Raw genomic sequence first — 18135 nt, forward strand, 5'->3', positions numbered from 1 at the left:
TGAGGCTGCCACTGCTGTATATTGTCCCTGCAACATTCTCTTGACTTCCCAGCATTTGGAGAATGGTCCCCTAGAGCTGTGATCTGGGGATTCAGAAGCCGTTGCTGCCACCACCATAGCTGCTTTGTCACAGCCAGGAAACTGGAGAGTGAACAATGGAATGTTGCTGCAGGAAAATGTCATGTTTTCATGTCTTCTTTTCTGTAGAAAGTCAAAACATGGCAAGGAAACAGCCAGTGACATGCTGGAGCTAGCTCATAAGCTCATACTGGCTTGTGAGAGCCCACTTTTAAATTTTAAGGGATTTTGTGAGGTGATTATTAAATGCATCCGTTTTGTTTGTTTGTTTTTTTGTTGTTTTTTAGACAGGGTCTCGTTCTCTGTTACCCAGGCTGGAGTACAGGGGTTTAATCATAGCTCACTGCAGCCTTGAACTTCTGGGCTTAAGTGATTCTCCAACCTCAGCCTCCTGAGTAGCTAAGACTGCAGGCACATACCACTATGCCCGGCTAATTGTTTTATTTTTTGTAGAAATGAGGTCTTGCTATGTTGCCCAGCTGGTCTTGAACTCCGGGCTCCCACCTTGGCATCCCAAAGTGCTGGGATTACAGGTGTGAGCCACCACACTCAGCCTATGCATTCATTCTTAAAAATGGAATATGAACTTACAATGAAATAAGTGAAAAATCAAGGTAATAAATATTTAAAATTCATCACTTCCTAATCATTTTGCTACATTTTACTATTATTTGTGATTTTGTGGTTAATTTAGTCTATTGTGTGTGTGTGGTGGAGATACTTCATGGTGGTATGCTGGTATACTGCTGCACATCTCTTTCCAAATCCATGTTTAGTGGTACCATGTTGGGAGCTTGGAATTGGTCCTTGTGGGAATATTTTCGCCATGAAAATGGAAAATGCTACACATCAAGAGTGTTTCTTTTTGAGACCAAGTGCTAAACATTTACCAGTATATCACTGCCTTCACCTCATGTCTATATTGCAAATTTTGTGTAAGAGCTTTTGAATATTAGAACTAACTTTCATCCAGAACCTTAGTAGCAAGAAAGTCTGGGAAATAGTTATTGGCTTCCCAGCTTCCTCAGTCAGATGAACTGTGAATAGCTTTTGGGTGAACCAGTCAAGAGAATCCAGCTTGAACAAAGAGGTCCAACGTACATCTAATAAGAGCTTACCAAAAAGAGAATAAAGAGATTTGGAGAGCACCTATATCTGAAAACATAATGACTTAGAATTGTCCAGAATGAGTATGAATAGGTGAACAGCAAGTATACCTATAGATTTCTCATCAGCAACAAAACATTTTTTAAGTGCTAAGGAAATCATTAATTTATAATTCTCTACTAGGTTAACCTTCATAATTCAAATGAAGTTGAAATAAAGACTTTTTAAGACAAAGACTTAGAAAGCTTGCCATTTATAGCCCCTTATTTACATTTACACTTGATTGAAAAAGAAATTGAATCTGGAACAAAGGAGTAGCCTGCAAGAACCAATGATGAGCAGAAAATTGGCAAACTTGTGGAAAAGTTTACATAAGTATCGATTGTAAGAAACAATAATTCTGACTAATTTTTGGGGAAAAGGGGTTAAAAATGAGATTGAAATTGGACACTGGACAATAACATAGAAGGACAAAGCAGTGCAAAAATCATAAACAATCCAATACATAAAGATGAAAAGCATACTTGTAGCAGAAGAAATTGAATGAGTAAAAGCCATATGAAAAGATGCTTAAGCTAGCAGTGAAGGAAATCCAATTAAAAATGAAACAGTCTGCTAATACCAAGTTTTGGCAAGGCTATCGGGGAAATTGACACACTCCTAGACTAATGGTGGATCTGTAAATTGTCACAATCACTAAGGTGTTTTTAAAATACATCTAAAAATTATCTGATACTCCATTTTTCAAAAGGTGGAGTCTAATTCCGTTCCCCCTAAGTGTTGGCTGTATTCAGTGACACAGTTCTAATGAAAACAATGTGGCAGAAGTGATGATGTGTGATTTCCAAGACCAAGTCATAAGAGCCCCTGCCCCCATGTCTTTGATCACTTGCTTGGGGTGATCCAGCTCCCATGTCATAAGGACACTTCAGAAGCCCTATGGAGAGACCCACAAGAAAGTGAGACCTTTTATGAACACCTCTTTCCAAATCCATGTTTAATGGCATCATGTTGGGAGCCATGTGAGTGCTCCCAACTCACATGAACAAAGCTATGTGAGTGCACCATCTTGGAAATGGATCCTCCAGCCCCGGTCAGGCCTTCTGATGATGGTGGCCCCAGCCAGTGTCTTGACTGCAATCAGAGGAGACTCCTTGAGCCAGAACCACCCAGCTTAAGCAGCTCCTGATTCTGACCCACAGAACCTGAGATAATAAATATTTATTTTAAGCCACAAAGTTCAGGGGTAATTTATTATATACCAATAAATAACTATTATATACCAATAAATAACCCAATCACTTTGGAGTGCAATTTCACTAAATCCAATAAAGGTAAAGATTCGCATACTCAATAACCAGGTAGTATTTTATCTAGATATGCAGTTCAGAGAAATTCCTGCAAATATATATGAAGAGACACACATGGGGTATTCATTGCAGCACACTTTTCCATCGATTGTGTAATTTATATACAATGGAAAACTGTTGAGCAGTTAAAAATTAACTAGGCCGGGCGTAGTGGCTCACGCCTGTAATCCCAGCACTTTGGGAGGCTGAGGCAGGTGGATCACGAGGTCAGGAGATCAAGACCAACCTGGCTAACACAGTGAAACCCCATCTCTACTAAAAATACAAAAAATTAGCCGTGCGTCGTGGTGGGTGCCAGTAGTCCCAGCTACTCGGGAGGCTGAGGCAGGAGAATGGCATGAACCCAGGAGGCGGAGCTTGCAGTGAGCCAAGATCGCGCCACTGCACTCCAGCCTGGGTGACAGAGCCGAGACTCCGTCTCAAAAAAAAAAAAAAAAAAATTAATTTGGTGTATGTGTATGGATTTAGATAGATCTCAGAAATCCAATATAGAGTGAACCATGCAGGTTGCAAAAGCATATGGATGGTGTAATATCATTTATGTAAATTTAAAGATAGACACAGCAATGATACAATATATTCTATGTAGTTACATCAAAATCTGGACAAATTTAAAAGCATGGACAGGAAGGATAATAGAGTTGTCACTGTGGAGGGAGGGAAGTGAAAGAATAGAGTAGGTGGTAAGGGTTTCAGTGTAATATGTTATTTCTTTAAAAAATAAGCAAAGAAGGCAAAATATCGTTAAATCTGGGTGGTGGGTACATAGGTGCATTATGTTGTGTGCTAAAATTTCTGTTTCTTTGAAATATTCTTCATTGCCTTTAATGCCGATTTTCATTCTGCTACTGTTTTTGGATTTCTCCTTTGTTTGCAAATGCATGCACCTTTTCCAAACCGGCTTACCTCTCAGCTTATTGCCTTTTCTTTTTGTCTTGATATCTCTTCTTCTCACTCTGATATTTCTTTATGAATTTGCATTCTTATGTCATAGACACCTTGTTAAAGTTTGTAAAATTGTCCTTTCTTGTATTATATCATTATTGGCAATAGGCTTTTGCTGTACTTCTTCTTGAAAGTTGTTCCTTCTCTAATGATGCAGAACTTTTACACAGACCACTACGTTAGTGTTTTTGCTTACTCATTCTTGTCTGATTTGAGATCTGTCCAAACCAAGTGTTTGCCAACTGGCATGCCCCTGCAGGATTTTAACAGGGGAACAAAACTGTTTCATAAGCGCTTAGCCAAATGTCCAGGGTCTAGCTGGCCTTTGTTGAGAGCATCTTTGCTGGAGTAAGATGAGATCTTCTTGTCCCCACCATGTAGCTGTTGAACAGAGAGGAAGACATATATTTCTGGGTTATTTGAGGCCTTCTGCAGTTTTTTCTTAATCAGAAGCAATGCATGAAAAATCATAATCCCCATAGGTCATTACTCCTGGGATCCTTCTCACCAACACCTGTGCCTTGCAGCTAATTTCTCATCTTCATGTGCAGGGTCCATGTCTCAGACCTTCCATTCCTAGCCACCTTGCATACTGGGAGTTATGATCCATGAGTAGCTAGAGGAAAAAAAGTTGTTGCTTCACAGTGGTGGAAGAGACGGTGGTGGGATTTGACCTTGGCTGCTTTAATAAAGCAATTCCAGTCAGAAGGGTGATTGCCTGCTGTTATGGTTGGTCATCCCTAAGTCCCTGAAACAGAAGAGAATTTGGGTAGATAACAATCTCTTCTTATCCCTGTACTATCTGACTCTGTTATTCCGTCTCTGACTTCAAGGCTGCACCACTGATTATTCATCATTCTAATCCTAACTGCACTGATTTTATGAAAGCTTCTTCCATACCCTGGCATTGGTGGTGTTGAGAATATCGTTATTTTGGTGTGCTTTCGTGGTTTTTACAGGAATTTGGCAAAGGCTGTGTCAGGACTGGTTAGGCTCTAACCTTTAGCATGCAAGATCAATATTGCCCCTTGTATGTCTGGTAATTGGAGGACACGGATTGCTGTCAAGTCTGCAAGAGATGCCTTGTACTTCTCTAGCACTCTATAGAGAGCTCAGGAATCAATTGAAGTCTTTCAGCTTCTTTCAGAAGTCCATCTAAGACTTTTAAGAAATCTTAAGCTCTTTGAAAAAGTTTCAGGGACAAGTTAAGATGCATTTCTCCAAATGTTTTTCTTGCTTTCTCTGTGGTTCATTACCAGAAATCTGTACAACATAAATTAAATACTTTAGAGCTGTGCTTCTCAAACTATTTGTGAGGAAGGACCAGTTTTAATTTTTTTTAGTTTCGGTCATTTGTAGACTGATACTTTAAAAAAGTACAGTAAGAGCTGGGCGCTGTGGTTCACGCCTGTAATCCCAGCACTTTGGGAGGCCGAGGCGGGCAGATCACAAGGTCAGGAGATCGAGACCATCTTGGCCAACACGATGAAACCCCATCTCTACTAAAAATACAAAAAATTAGCCAGACGTGGTGGCAGGCACCTGTAATCCCAGCTACTTGGGAGGCTGAGGCAGGAGAATGGCATGAACCCGGGAGGCGGAGCTTGCAGTGGCTGAGATCGCGCCACTGCACTCCAGCCTGGGCAACAGAGCAAGACTCCATCTCAAAAACAAACAAAACAAAACAAAAACCAGTAAGAAAGAATTACCAGGAAAAATAAAAGAAGCAAAAATATACAAAAATCAAGTCCACTGGTCAAGTGCTTAGAAGTTGGGGCAATGCTCTAAATTGCTATTTCAGTGCTTTCTCTCAATTCTTGTATTTATCTCACCGCAGACCAGCAACAAATGCTATGCAATTGGCAGTGGTCTGTAGACCACACTTTGAGTAGCACTGCTTTAGAAGCCCTGCAGAACACACAGGGCTTTGCTCAGAATAATAATAATACCCTACTGCCATGTGCCTGGGTCCTTGGTACTGTAGAGGAAAAAAAAGGAAGGTACATTAATGTGGGTTCTCCAAAGAAACAGAATCTATCTATCTATCTAATAATCTATCTATCTATCTATCTATCTATCTATCTATCTATCTATCTACCTACCTACCTACCTACCTACCTACCTACCTACCTACCTATCTACCTACCTATCCATCCATCATCTATCATATATCTCTATCTATCTATCTATCTATCTATCTATCTATCTATCTATCTAATCTTAATCTATCTGTATAACTTTAAAGAGATTTATCATAAGGAATTAGCTCATGCAGTTACAGACTCTGAAAATTCCACAGTCTGCTGTCAGCAAGCTGAAGACCCAAGAGAAATGATGGTATAGTTCCAGTCTGGTTTGAAGACCTGAGAATCAGTTAGTGAAAAGCTACAGTCCAAGTCTGAGTTCAGTGGCAGAATAAGACTGATGTACCAGCTTGAAGACAGTTTGAAGAGCAAATTCTTTCTTAGTGTGTTCATTCCATGTAGGCCTATCATTCTATTCACTGTTGGATGAGACCCACCCACACTGGGGAGGAGAATCTGCTTTACTCAGACTACCAATTCAAAAGTTAACCTAATCCAGCAACACCCTCACAGACACATCACAGAGAATAATGTTCAACCAAATATCTGGGCAACCCATGGCCCAGTCAAGTTGACACATAAAATTGACCATCACAAAAGGGCATCATTTCAAGTTAATGTGAATGAGGCTCTTTAGTTTATTTATTTAATTAACTTTTTAGAGACAAGGTCTCCCTCTGTTGCCCAGGCTGGAGGGCAGTGGCAAGATCACAGTTCACTGCAGCCTCAAACTCCTGGGCTCAAGCGATCTTCCTACCTCAGCCTCCTGAGTAGCAGGGACTACAGTCATGCACCACCATGCCTGACTAAAATTTTTAAAATTTTTCTGTAGAGACACAGTCTCACCATGTTGCCCAGACTGGTCTTGAACTCCTAGCCTCAAGTAATCTTCCAGCATCAGCCTCCCAAAATGCTGAGATTACAGGTGTTAGGCACCATACATGGCCTCTTCAGTATATTACTCTGTCAAGAAATGTACCAGTTCCTTGACCCCATTAACAGGAACCATCCCTTTTGGTTTTAACCTCACAAGATCTTTTCTTTGATATGACAATTCAGCCAGCCTCCCTGGCACCCAGGAAATGGACTCTTCTTTGGCTCTGGCACTTGCCATTCAAGTAGCCCCTTCTGCATGCTGACACCATTCAGCACTGGAACCCGCTGGTGCTTTGCTGCTCACACCTGATCCCTCAGCACAGTGGTTTACATGCCAGCCTCTCCCTGAAGCTTGCCCTTTGTCAGGTCTCACTGACCCTCCTTTGTAATCCAGCATGTAATCCAGGCATCAATCTAATTCATCCATGACTTCTTGTTGCCCCTGCATCCTGCTTCATATAATCCTTAGCAAATAATTACTGGTGTTACTGAGCAGATACCTGGTGCTAAGTACAGTGCTTTCTATATCTTATCTTTTTAGAGTCAGAGTCTTGCTCTGTCACTCAGGCTGGAGTACAGTGGTGGGATCATAGCTCTCTGAAGTCTCAAATTACTGTGCTCACATGATCCTCTCACTTCAGCCTCCGGAGTAGCTATGACTACATGTGTGTGCCACCATGCCCAGCTAAATTTTTTTATTTTTTGGTCTGTGTGAAGAGACAGGGTCTTGCTCTGTTGCCCAGGCTGGTCTGGAAATCCTGACATCAAGTGATCCTCCCTCCTTGGCCTCCCAAAGTGCTGGGATTATAGATGTGAGCCACCATGCCTGGCCGTTTATCTTATTTAATATTTACAACAGTACTATTCTCTTCAGTATATATTAAAACCCATTTTACAGAAGAGGAGACAGGCTTACAGAGGTCAAACTACTTATTTACCTGGCTAATAAGGGCAGAGGTAGGATTCAAATCTAACACTGTTTTTGACTAGAAAGTGCTGATTCTTTTTTTTTTTTTTTTTTTGAGATGGAGTCTCCCTCTATCACCCAGGCTGAAGTGCAGTGGCACGATCTCGGCTCATTGCAACCTCCACTCCCGGGTTCAAGTGATCCTTGTGCCTCAGCCTCCCAAGTAGAGCTGGGATTACAGGCACCCACCACCATGCCTGGCTAATATTTGTATTTTTAGTAGAGATGGGGTTTCACCATGTTGTCCAGGCTGGTCTCCAACTCCTGACCTTGGGTGATCTGCCTGCCTTAACCTCCCAAAGTGCTGGGTTTACAGGCATGAGCCACCACACCCAGCCAATTCTTAACCATGAAACCACTCTGCTTTAGTTTCTACTGCTGTAACAAATACCTTAGACTAGCTAATTTATAAACAACAGACATTCATTGCCTACAGTTCTATGGGTTGGGAAGTCCAAGATGGAGACACCTATAGATTTTGTGTCTGGTGAGAGCTGCTCTCTGCTTCCAAGATGCTGCCTTGTTGCTGCCTTTTCACATGGTGGAAGGCAGAAAGACAAAAGAGCCTTGCTAGTTCCTTCCAACCCTTTTATAAGGGTATTAATCCCATCAGTGAGGGAGGAGCCCTCATGGACCTAATCAGCTTCTAAAGGCTCCATCTCTTAATACTACCACATTAGAGTCTTAGATTCCAGTGTATGAATTACTGGGGGACACATTCATTCAGACCATATCACTGGCTTACATAAAACACAGAAATGATTGTTTTCATGACAGTCGCTTAAATATTTCACAGTGAGTGAAACTGCTGTTGAAAATATTTATTTATTTTTGTTTGTTGCTCTCTATAGAAGGATCCATCTTCAAGTTTTAGTTTCAGGACAAGGTTTATCTTTGCTTGAACTTGTGTATTTCTCTTCCCTTAGCCAAGGAGAGAATCTTAAAGCTTGGGTTTCCCTAGGCAGCTTGGAGTGAAATTTAGTCCTTAATTGCAGCAGCTGTTTTTAGCTTACTTAGGATGATGTTCTTCCCTTTCTTGAACATGACTTTATATATCTATATGGATCGTTCCATTGCACATGGTTTCTTCCCCACTAGACTTTGAGCTTTTTGAATGCAGAGACTAAACGAACTGAATGTGTACCTAATTTTGTAAGCTGCCTTTTTTTTTCAGAAGCAAATTATGTTGGTATATCAAGTGGGATTCAGTTGTGACCAGTTTTCTCTGCAAAGTACTCAACATTTATTCTGTGGCTGAACTGGGGCGTGGGTTGGAGATGCTTGCTTGAGTATAACATCCTTATTATGACTGTAAAAATTTGCGTAGTGAATCCAAAGCTGCAGACAACCAGGTAAAAGGTGACAATAGGAAGATATTTATAAAATGCTGAGAAACTAGAGTGATGCATGGTGGAATGGAAGGAATGCTTTTTGTACCGACCTTAGTGGGTCTTGTTCCAGGAAGTGAATTAGATAAGAACAGAGCAGGTGTCTTTCCATGCTTGTGAAGACTTAAACGTTGGTTAAGATAGCAGCTGGTGAGGCTCATCTAATGAGGCTTAGCTAACAAATTAGATAATATCAGAGCAGGTGTCTTCCCATGTTTATGAAGACTTAAACATGTTAAGATAACAGCTGGTGAGGCTCACTGTGTGTGGGACTGGTACTGAGGGTGAAGTTGAAATCACATAAGAAGTGTTAGCCAGGGTTGACATCTCATTTTCTGGACTATGGATGTCTCAGTCTGTTTTGTGCTGCTATAACAGAATACCTGAGACTGGGTTGTTTACAAAGAGCCAAGATTTGTTTCTTATAGCTCTGCAGGCTGGGAAGTCCAAGGGCAAGGGTCCTACATCTTTCAGGGGCCTTCTTGCTGTGTCGTCCTATAGCAGAAGAGGAAGAGAGCATGAGTGTTAGAGAGAGAATGAAAGAGGCAGAGAAGGGAAAGGGGCTGAATTCATCTTTTTTTTTTTTTTTAGACGCTCTTGTTGCCCAGGCTGGAGAGCAATGGCATGGTTTCAGCTCACTGCAACCTCTGCCTCCTGGGTTCAAGCAATTCTTCTGCCTCAGTATCCCGAGTAGCTGGGATTACAGGTGTGCACTACCATGTCCAGCTAATTTTTTGTATTTTTAGTAGAAATGGGGTTTCACCATGTTGGCCAGGCTGGTCTCGAACTCCTGACCTCAGGTGATCCACCTGCCTAGGTCTCCCAAAGTGCTGGGATTACAGGTGTGAGCCACCGCACCCAACTGAACTCATCCTTTTATCAGGAACTCACTCTTGTGATAGGTAACCTATGCCTGCAATAACAGCATTAATTCTGTCCTCATGACCTAATCACCTCTTAAAGGTCCCACCTCTCAACACTGTTGCATTGGGGATTAAGTTTCTGACACACAAAATTTTGGGGAGACATTCACATTATGGCAGTGGGTATCAGTCCGTACTCAAATGACCATGACACACAGTCCCAAGAAATCAGGATTGGCCTTAAGGAAAAGATAGAGTAGTCCTAATTCACACATGCGATTCTTCCTTTTAAAGCTTTTTGGTCTGAAAATTAACTTGGAGAAAAAAGGAGGTGGTCATTGAAGTGTTCTTCTAGAGAAAGATTCTTGTATTCTGTTTAAATATAAGGATAGATTTGGAAACATCTCACTTGTAACTAGCTGAAGATGTACCTCTTATAATTGGCAAATGCATATACCCTTTGTAATCAGCATCCTGCCATTTGCAATTGTCCTGTGGATGTACATGCTGTTAGCTATGGAAAGAGTTAAGGGCGAGGGGATGGGTTGCAAGCTGACAGTTGGCTCTTGCCTCAGCCATGTGTCTGTTTTACATTTTGGGGGCCCCGAGCATTTGGGAGAGTTGTCCCAGTTGTTGTGATGAGCGAAAAGCACCTTTGATAGAAATAGAGAAACCAGAAAGTGTAGCCTACTTTGTAGGAAGATAATTAATTCATTTTTAGACATTTTGAGTTTGAAATGAGGGTTTGACATCCAGGTGGAAATGTCTGGCACTTAGCTGGGGCTGCTTAATGGAAATAGCATGTAGGATGCTGGAGTTCTAGAACAACTTCTGTCACTAACTGGCTTTGTGCTCCTGGTTAAACCTTTTAATTTTCAGGGGTTTCACAGGTTGAGTGCTGCCCAGTTCACTTTCCAGAAGCTCTGATACAAAGATGTTCTCTACCCACTCCTTGTGATTGACTCCTGTGCTTCCTGCCTGTTGGCCCTAATTCTGCTCAGAGGTTTATCCATCCTCTTAGTCCCCTTTGCTAGATGGGGAAGCAGAATGTGAAGCATTCGACGTCTTGTTCAAAGTCACGGAGAGCATCATTAGACAAGTTGGGCCAGGAGCTATGCTCTTTCTGCTTTGGAGAAGATAATCTTCCCATCTGCCTTTCCTCTTTCTTGTCTTTGCTCATTCTTCCATTCTCTTCCATTGTCTTTGCTGTCCTTTTATCTCACATCTCTTTTTTCCGTAGCCTGGAGCCTCCAGTCAGCCTTGCATTAGTGGAAACTTCTAAGCCCCATTGATGACCATCTGGGTTCAGGAGCTTTTTTCTATTGGTCTAGAAGGATGCTTTAACTTTGTGTGAGAGTGCTGGAAGTAGCTTCATTGTGGGACACCTGAAGGCGTCATTCCTGTTTCCAGCAGGGCAGGTGTGATTAGCATTTCAGAATGTGTGTGCTCACACACCACTCATGTAAGCAGCATCTGCATCTCAACCAGGTTTGGCAGCTGCTTCTTGAGATGCAGAGCATTGCATGTACTTACTTAGAGCTTGGGCATTTCCTACCTGTTTTGAGTGCTGTGTGAGTGCAACGCCTATATTATCTGGGAGAAATGAGACATTTGGATCTCTGCTTGATCACAGACAAGACATCTAGTCCCTGGGCATCCCTACACTTCTGGGATTCTCAGTCCTTCCTTACAAGCATCAAGTGAGAATTTATCGGGCCAAGGAAAGGAGTCAAGGATATTGCCATTTGCAAAGAGATAGTTCGATGGTGATGTGGTGTGCCATGATTAACAAGGACAACATCGTTCAAATTCATAATTAAATGGGGAAAATGAAGTAAGATGTACAGTGAAGGAATGGGAAGAACCTGAATTCCTTTGGAAATTGCTCAGGTCATTGGGACCCTGGAAATATCTTGACTTTCCCACTAGAAATATTATTGCTATTTTAAAAATGACACTGGCCATCTGAAAATCAGATGGTCCTTTAAGAAAGGAAAGGAAGAATGAATGATGATGTCTTTCTTTTCCCCTCCCCTGTTCTCTCTTGGGCAGGGAAAAGATGCCGTTCCACCATGTGACCGCCGGCTTGTTGTACAAGGGGAATTACCTCAACCGATCGCTCTCTGCTGGCAGTGACAGCGAACAGCTGGCTAATATCTCCGTGGAGGAGCTCGATGGTAAGGAGCCTACCCTGTTTGGGGGGTTGGCCCCCCTCCCAGGGAGGTGTTTCTGGCTATTGTGAAGCTCAATTGAAAGCCCTGGACTTTGGCCATTCCTTGGCAGTTGTGGCCAAGTGTAGCCATGGCATAATGGGAAAGAGTTCAGAGACAAAATTTTGCCCAAGTGACTTGTGTGTGTGTGTGTGTGTGTGTGTGTGTGTGTGGGGACAGACCTGATAGCCTGAGCAATCTATGGTGGATATTTCGGTTTCCTTGGATAGTGACTGGGGGGATAGCCTTCACCTCTCTTAAAATGTGTTTTCCAATTTCCGGAGTCTTTATCACCAATGGAATTGTCTTGTTTCTGTGTTGTCACTGACAATGGAGTCCATCTGCAGGGGAGGTTTAAGCCCTGTTAATGGCTGTCTCTTGACTTCTGGCCATGGTGCTTTGAATCCTGTCCAGATCAGAATCATCTGGAAGCTCTGTCTAGGTGACAGGGGATAGCAATTATTTTAATTGCCTCTGTTTCTTTGTAACACAGTACAGCCCTGGGTGCTCAAGGCAGGGGTTAGGGATGGACATAAACCTGGGAACGTGATGACTAAATTCATCCTAGGACTGTGTCTCATTGTATCTTGGATAAACCAATCCTCTAATTGAAAATAGGAAAAACAAGGTTTTTTTTCCCCCCTGGAATAGAGGATTAGGTTGATTTGGCCTGATGTTTTTACCTAGGTACTACATCGGCTGAGGTCAAACCAGAATCAGTTTTCCCTCATGTTTTTGAATACTTTGTTGTTTGTAATACCATCATTTTAAGGCACAAAGTTTAAATTTACTTTCTCAAGTAGAAGTCAAAATTACCCCAGTTGGCCCACATATTTGCTTTTAAGTGTAATGGTTCAAATCAGTGTGCTTTGTATGTGCACATTAGGGAGCCTCATTTCTCCCAGAAGGAAGATGGAGGACATTTGGCTCTGAGACAGTGAAGCCAAACTTGCTTCACAACAGGCAGGAAGTGAGGGAGGTGAAGAGGAGAGGCCATTGAATAGCTTCTCCTTCTCTCATCCATTTTGCTTGTGTGCTTATTTAAATGCTTGCTTATTTACATGAATGAGCAGGGAGGCAGCAGAGGATGTGGCCCTGGTGGGCTGGGTCCAAAGAGAGTCTGGGGGATGTTTGAAGAAGTGGAGTGACTGGGGCAGAGTCAAGATTCCTAGGGATAGCGGCTGCTCACTGTGGTCTGGACAAAGACTGGTGGCCTGAGAGGAGAGCAGGAACCCTTACACCTTCTGGTCTTCAGTTGAGCAAAAGGTGTGCTGGTGCAGGACACAGAAGCAGGAAATTGAGCTCTGACCTCCTCCAAAGTGAGCCCATACAGGCGACCACAAATTCAGGCTAAGGCTGCCCTTGGGTGGTGTCTTGGTCTGTTCAGGCTGCTGTAACAAAACACCATAGACTAGGTGGCTCATAAAGAACAGAAATTTATTTCTCACAGTTTGGGAGGCTTGGAAGTCTAAGATAAAGTTGCCAGCAGATTTGATGTCTGGGGAGGGCCACTTTCTGATTCATAGATGTCACTTGGGTGGCGTCTTGGTCTGTTCAGGCTGTTATAACAAAACACCATAGACGAGGTGGCTCATAAAGAACAGAAATTTATTTCACACAGTTCAGGAGGCTTGGAAGTCTAAGATCAAGGTGCCAGCAGATTTGATGTCTGGGGAGGGCCACTTTCTGATTCATAGATGTCACTTTCTTGCTGTGTCCTCATATGGTGGAGAGAGTGAATAAGTTCTTCTGTGCCTTGAGTATGTAAGGGCACTGTCTTAGTCTGCTGTGTGTTGCTATAACAACATAGTACATTCTGGGTAATTGGTACAGAAAAGAAGTGTATTTGGCTGATGGTTCTGAAGACTGGGAAGTCCAAGTGCATAGCACTGGTATCTGGTGAGGGCCTTCATGCTGTTTCATCCCATGACAGAAGGTGGAAAGGCGAGAGAGGGTAAGAACAAGAGAGCAAGAGAGGACTAAACTCACTTTTATAATAGTCCACGCTCTGGATAATGAACTCCCCCCAAGATAATGACATTAATCCATTCATGAGGGCAGATCTTTCATAGTCCAATCACGTCTTAACCATCCCACCTCTTAGCACTGTCATAATGCTAATCAAATGTCAATGTGAGGTTTGGAAGGGACATTCAAACCATAGCAGGCACTAATCCCATTCATGAGGGCTGCTCCCTCCTAATCACCTCCTGAAAGACCTCACTTCTTAATGACATCACATTGGTGGTTAGGTTTCCACATAGGCATTTTGGGGGGACCCAAACATTCAGCTCATAGCAGGTGTGTTTGGGAGGTGAAGTGAGGCCCAGGCTTTTCCTACCTGTGGGAGTCTTCACTGTGAATGGACATTAGGGCAGGTGGTGCATTAATGTGGGGTGGATGTTTGCTTGTGTTTATTTGAGTAGATCCTCCAGGCTCAGTCATCAGCAGGAGGGACTGGGAGTCCCCCATGCGTGCAGGACCTACTGAGTGGCCCTGGCTGAGAACTGGGCAACACTATCTATATGTTTTGGGCAATTCTTTAAGAGGTTAAAAATCACTAACCAAATGGAGTTTGGAATCATCTGTGGCTTTCCATATTCTCCCCCCTTCCTCCTTCCCAACTTTGCCATGAATGATCAGGAGATGATTTCTCTGTGACTTCTCAGCGCAATGGCTTTTTTCACTGTTAAATTCAAGCTCTGCTAAGGCAACTGTTCAGGGCCACTGTGGGGGTGCATGGCTTTTCAAGAGGGCTGCTGGCTGGATTTCAACCCTCCTCTCCCTACTTGGGTGCCCTGGTGAAATGCCCTCCACTTTCTTGGACGAACAGTAAAGCATATAAACTTGCTATTTTAATCAGGCAAAGGCAGCTTGAGAAGCACTGAAATGCACTTTTTCAGTATGTAGATTAGCGAGAGTAATTCTAAGAGCCCTCCAAGCCCAGGCTGGCAGCCTGAGCATTGGCAGCCTTGGGGTAGTTTATTGAGCGAAGTGGGGGCTTTATAAAGTCCCGAGATTGGCTGGTGAAGATGCTGTGTTTGTCCTTCAGGAGGGTAATCCAGGCTCTCAGCCTGGGGAAGGGCCATTTATTTTCTGACAGAAGATTCGTTCTACTTATTTATTTAGTTTTTGCCAAGGCGAACACTGAGTTATGACTGTTCCTAGTTTATTACAAGCATCTCGGGGCTCCGGGCAGGACAGTGCGGATGTGTTCTGATTTTAGAGCAGGCACGCAGGGTCTGGAAACCAACTGGCTTGAATCAATTCAGATGACTATGGATTGGTGTTGGGGAAGCCTGTTTCCGGGGCATAGTTTGCTTTCTGTTCTCTTGGGCTGCTGCATGGCAAGGTGACCCTAAAGTTCTGCTGGTTGGGGGCACTCATTTACCCTCAGAGGACAGGTGGTGCTGCACTGGGAGTTGATGTGTTGGACACTGATGGACATCGCAGCATCCTTTGTGGTCTGGCTGCCTTGAGCATAGGCATTAGTTGGGTGCTATCCTTATCTGCTGTCTAGCTCCCCACCCTGCAGCCACTGCAGGCTTCTGCTTGTGAATGGCTACAGGTTTCCCCACCTGTTTGTGTTTATCACCAATGATGGAAAATCCCTTTCCTCCAGTGTAAGGGCCAAAGGTGTGCACTTCATGAATGGTTATCCTCTGAAAACAGGCATGAAAAGGACCACTTGCCACGCAGGTCATTTTCAGCTGCAATTCCCTTCTGGGAAGTCCCTATTTCTTCTCTTTACACAGAGCTCAGGAGGGAAACATGCAAAGCTGCTTCAAAATGATCAGATTAAAGTTGGGAATCACCCAGCCAAACTCAGTGAAGGTGGATTGATGGAGACAGTCATTCATTCATTCATCCATTTTTATTCATTCATTAAACGGATATTTACTAGGTGGAGGAGGAAATGCCTTCTAGGTAGTAGAGGAAAATCAAATAAGCATAATATTCATTGACTCTTTCCAAGGAGCTTACGTCTATCCAGGAAGTTTATGCATATACCAGATTTATTAGCAATATCTTATACTTTTAGAGTGCATTATATGGAATTCTATTAGATATATGCAGTATGATTGTTGAAGAATAGTTTTCTTAATGCTATTTATTGAATAATCTTGTGATACTAATTTTTTTTTTTGAGACAGTCTCACTCTGTCACCCAGGCTGGAGTGCAGTGGTGCGATCTTTGCTCACTGCAACCTCCACCTCCCAGGTTCAAGCTATTCTCCTGCCTCAGCCTCCCAAGTAGCTAGGATTACAGGCATGTGCCACCACGCCTGACTAATTTTTGTGTTTTTAGTAGAGACAGGGTTTCACCATGTTGGCCAGGCTGGTATTGAACTCCTGACCTTAAGTGATCTACCCACCTTGGCCTCCCAAAGTGCTGGAATTACAGTCGTGAGACCCTGTGCTTGGCCTTGTAATGCTATCTTAATCTTAAACTAAATTCACCTCCATCTGAAGTTTACCTGTTTTCTTTAATATATAATGTTCCATTGTATATAAATATATCTTAATTTATTTTCCTATTTTATTCTCAATGGATATTTGGGTTGTTTCCAATTTGGAGCTATTAGGAAATAGCTATTAGCTATTTTTCAGTTTGTGAAAATCTCTTCTGTTTCTGGTCATAAATTATTTGTATATATATTCATAATAGAAGTTTTTTCTCTATGTCTTCCAGATGATGGTAACTTTCTTTTGCATGAAACTTTTTTTTGTATAATTTATATTGCTTTATTCTATTATGCTTTGTAACTCAACATTATGAAGTTTTTTTGTAGGCTCAGTATTTGTCAGTAAACAAGGTTTGTAAGGAGTCTAACTTTGGTCAGGCACAGTGGCTCATGCCTGTGTAATCCCAGCACTTTGGGAGGCTGAGGCAGGAAGATCACTTGAGCCTAGGAGTTGGAGACCAGCCTGGGCAACATAGGGAGACCCTGTCTCTACAAAAAATTAGCTGGATGTGTTGGTGCATGCCTGTAGTCCCCACCGCTTGTGAGGCTGAGGTGGGAGGATCGCCTGAGCCCAGGAGTTTGAGGCTACTGTAAGCTATGATTGTACTGCTGCACTTGCACTTGAGCCTTGGTGAGAAAGAAAGACCCTGTCTCTAGGGGAAAAAAAAAAAAAAAAAGAATCTTGCCTTCTTCACTTTATCCCAAACCTGAGATAATATTCCCCACCCCCCCCCCCTTTTTTTTTTGAGATTGAGTCTCGCTCTGTCGCCCAGGCTGGAGTGCAGTGGTGCAATCTTGGCTCACTGCAACCTCTGCCTCCCAGGTTCAAGTGATTCTCCTGCCTCAGCCTCCTGAGTAGCCGGGATTACAGGCGTGTACCACCACGCCCAGCGAATTTTTGTATTTTTAGTAGAGACAGGATAGTCAGGCTGGTCTCGAACTCCTGACCTTGTGATCTGCCCACCTTGGCCTCCCAAAGTGTTGGGATTACAAGTGTGAGCCACCGTGCCTGGCCTAAGCCTTTTTATCCTTAGACTGGTGAGAGATTGATATGCATGCCGTCTCCAGTTTCCAGAAGACATTCATGTAGCCCATGGCTCTGGGCAGAGGTGGGGGTCTCAGTGGTTGTTCCTGCTGTCTTTGCTCCCTATGCCACAGAATTCTCCATCTCTGTTGTTTGTTCTTCCTCTCTCCTTCTCTCCTTCCCTCCTTCCCATTCCCAAACTACTCTTGTACGTTTGGTCATCCTAGGAACATTTTGGCTTTCACCTGTGCTGTATAGATAACCCAGGATGGGACATACCAACCCATGGCTGCGGTTAAGTTGTGTTCCCCAAATGAGCTTAAAAAAGGGTGCTGCTGAAGTGGGTTTGGGTTGAGGAATAGATTCCCATGGAAAACAGTGGCTGTGAAGTAGGGAGTGACTGCATGATTTGCTGTCAATGTATTGTGGTGAGTCAGTCTTCCTTATGTGCCACTGTAGTTCCAAGTGTGGGTGGAAATTGTGTCTCTCCAATTTCATTGGCGGGGCAATTAGCAAAAATTCCCAGCCTCTCACATGTGTGCATGTCTCAAAATTAATATTTCTCTTTCTTTCTTTCTTTCTTTCTTTCTTTCTTTCTTTCTTTCTTTCTTTCTTTCTTTCTTTCTTTCTTTCTTTTCTTGAGACAGAGTCTGGCTCTGTTGCCTAGGCTGGAGTGCAGTGGTGCGATTTCGGCTCACTGCAGTCTCCACCTCCTGGGTTCAAGCGATTCTCCGGCTTTAGCCTCCCAAGTAGCTGG

General features: G+C 43.0%; 1 protein-coding gene across 8 annotated transcripts in view; it reads left to right on the forward strand.

Moving 5' to 3' along the window:
- Nucleotides 1–18135, forward strand: part of CALN1 (calneuron 1) — a 667093-nt gene that overhangs the window by 157520 nt on the left and 491438 nt on the right. For all 8 annotated transcript variants that reach the window (XM_009453338.5, XM_016957635.3, XM_054687595.2 and 5 more), the window contains one exon: nucleotides 11731–11855. In XM_009453338.5, the coding sequence (XP_009451613.1) occupies nucleotides 11731–11855 (125 nt within the window). The remainder of the gene's footprint in view (nucleotides 1–11730; nucleotides 11856–18135) is intronic.

This window comes from Pan troglodytes, chromosome 6 (assembly GCF_028858775.2).
Source record: "Pan troglodytes isolate AG18354 chromosome 6, NHGRI_mPanTro3-v2.0_pri, whole genome shotgun sequence".
Lineage (NCBI taxonomy): Eukaryota > Metazoa > Chordata > Mammalia > Primates > Hominidae > Pan > Pan troglodytes.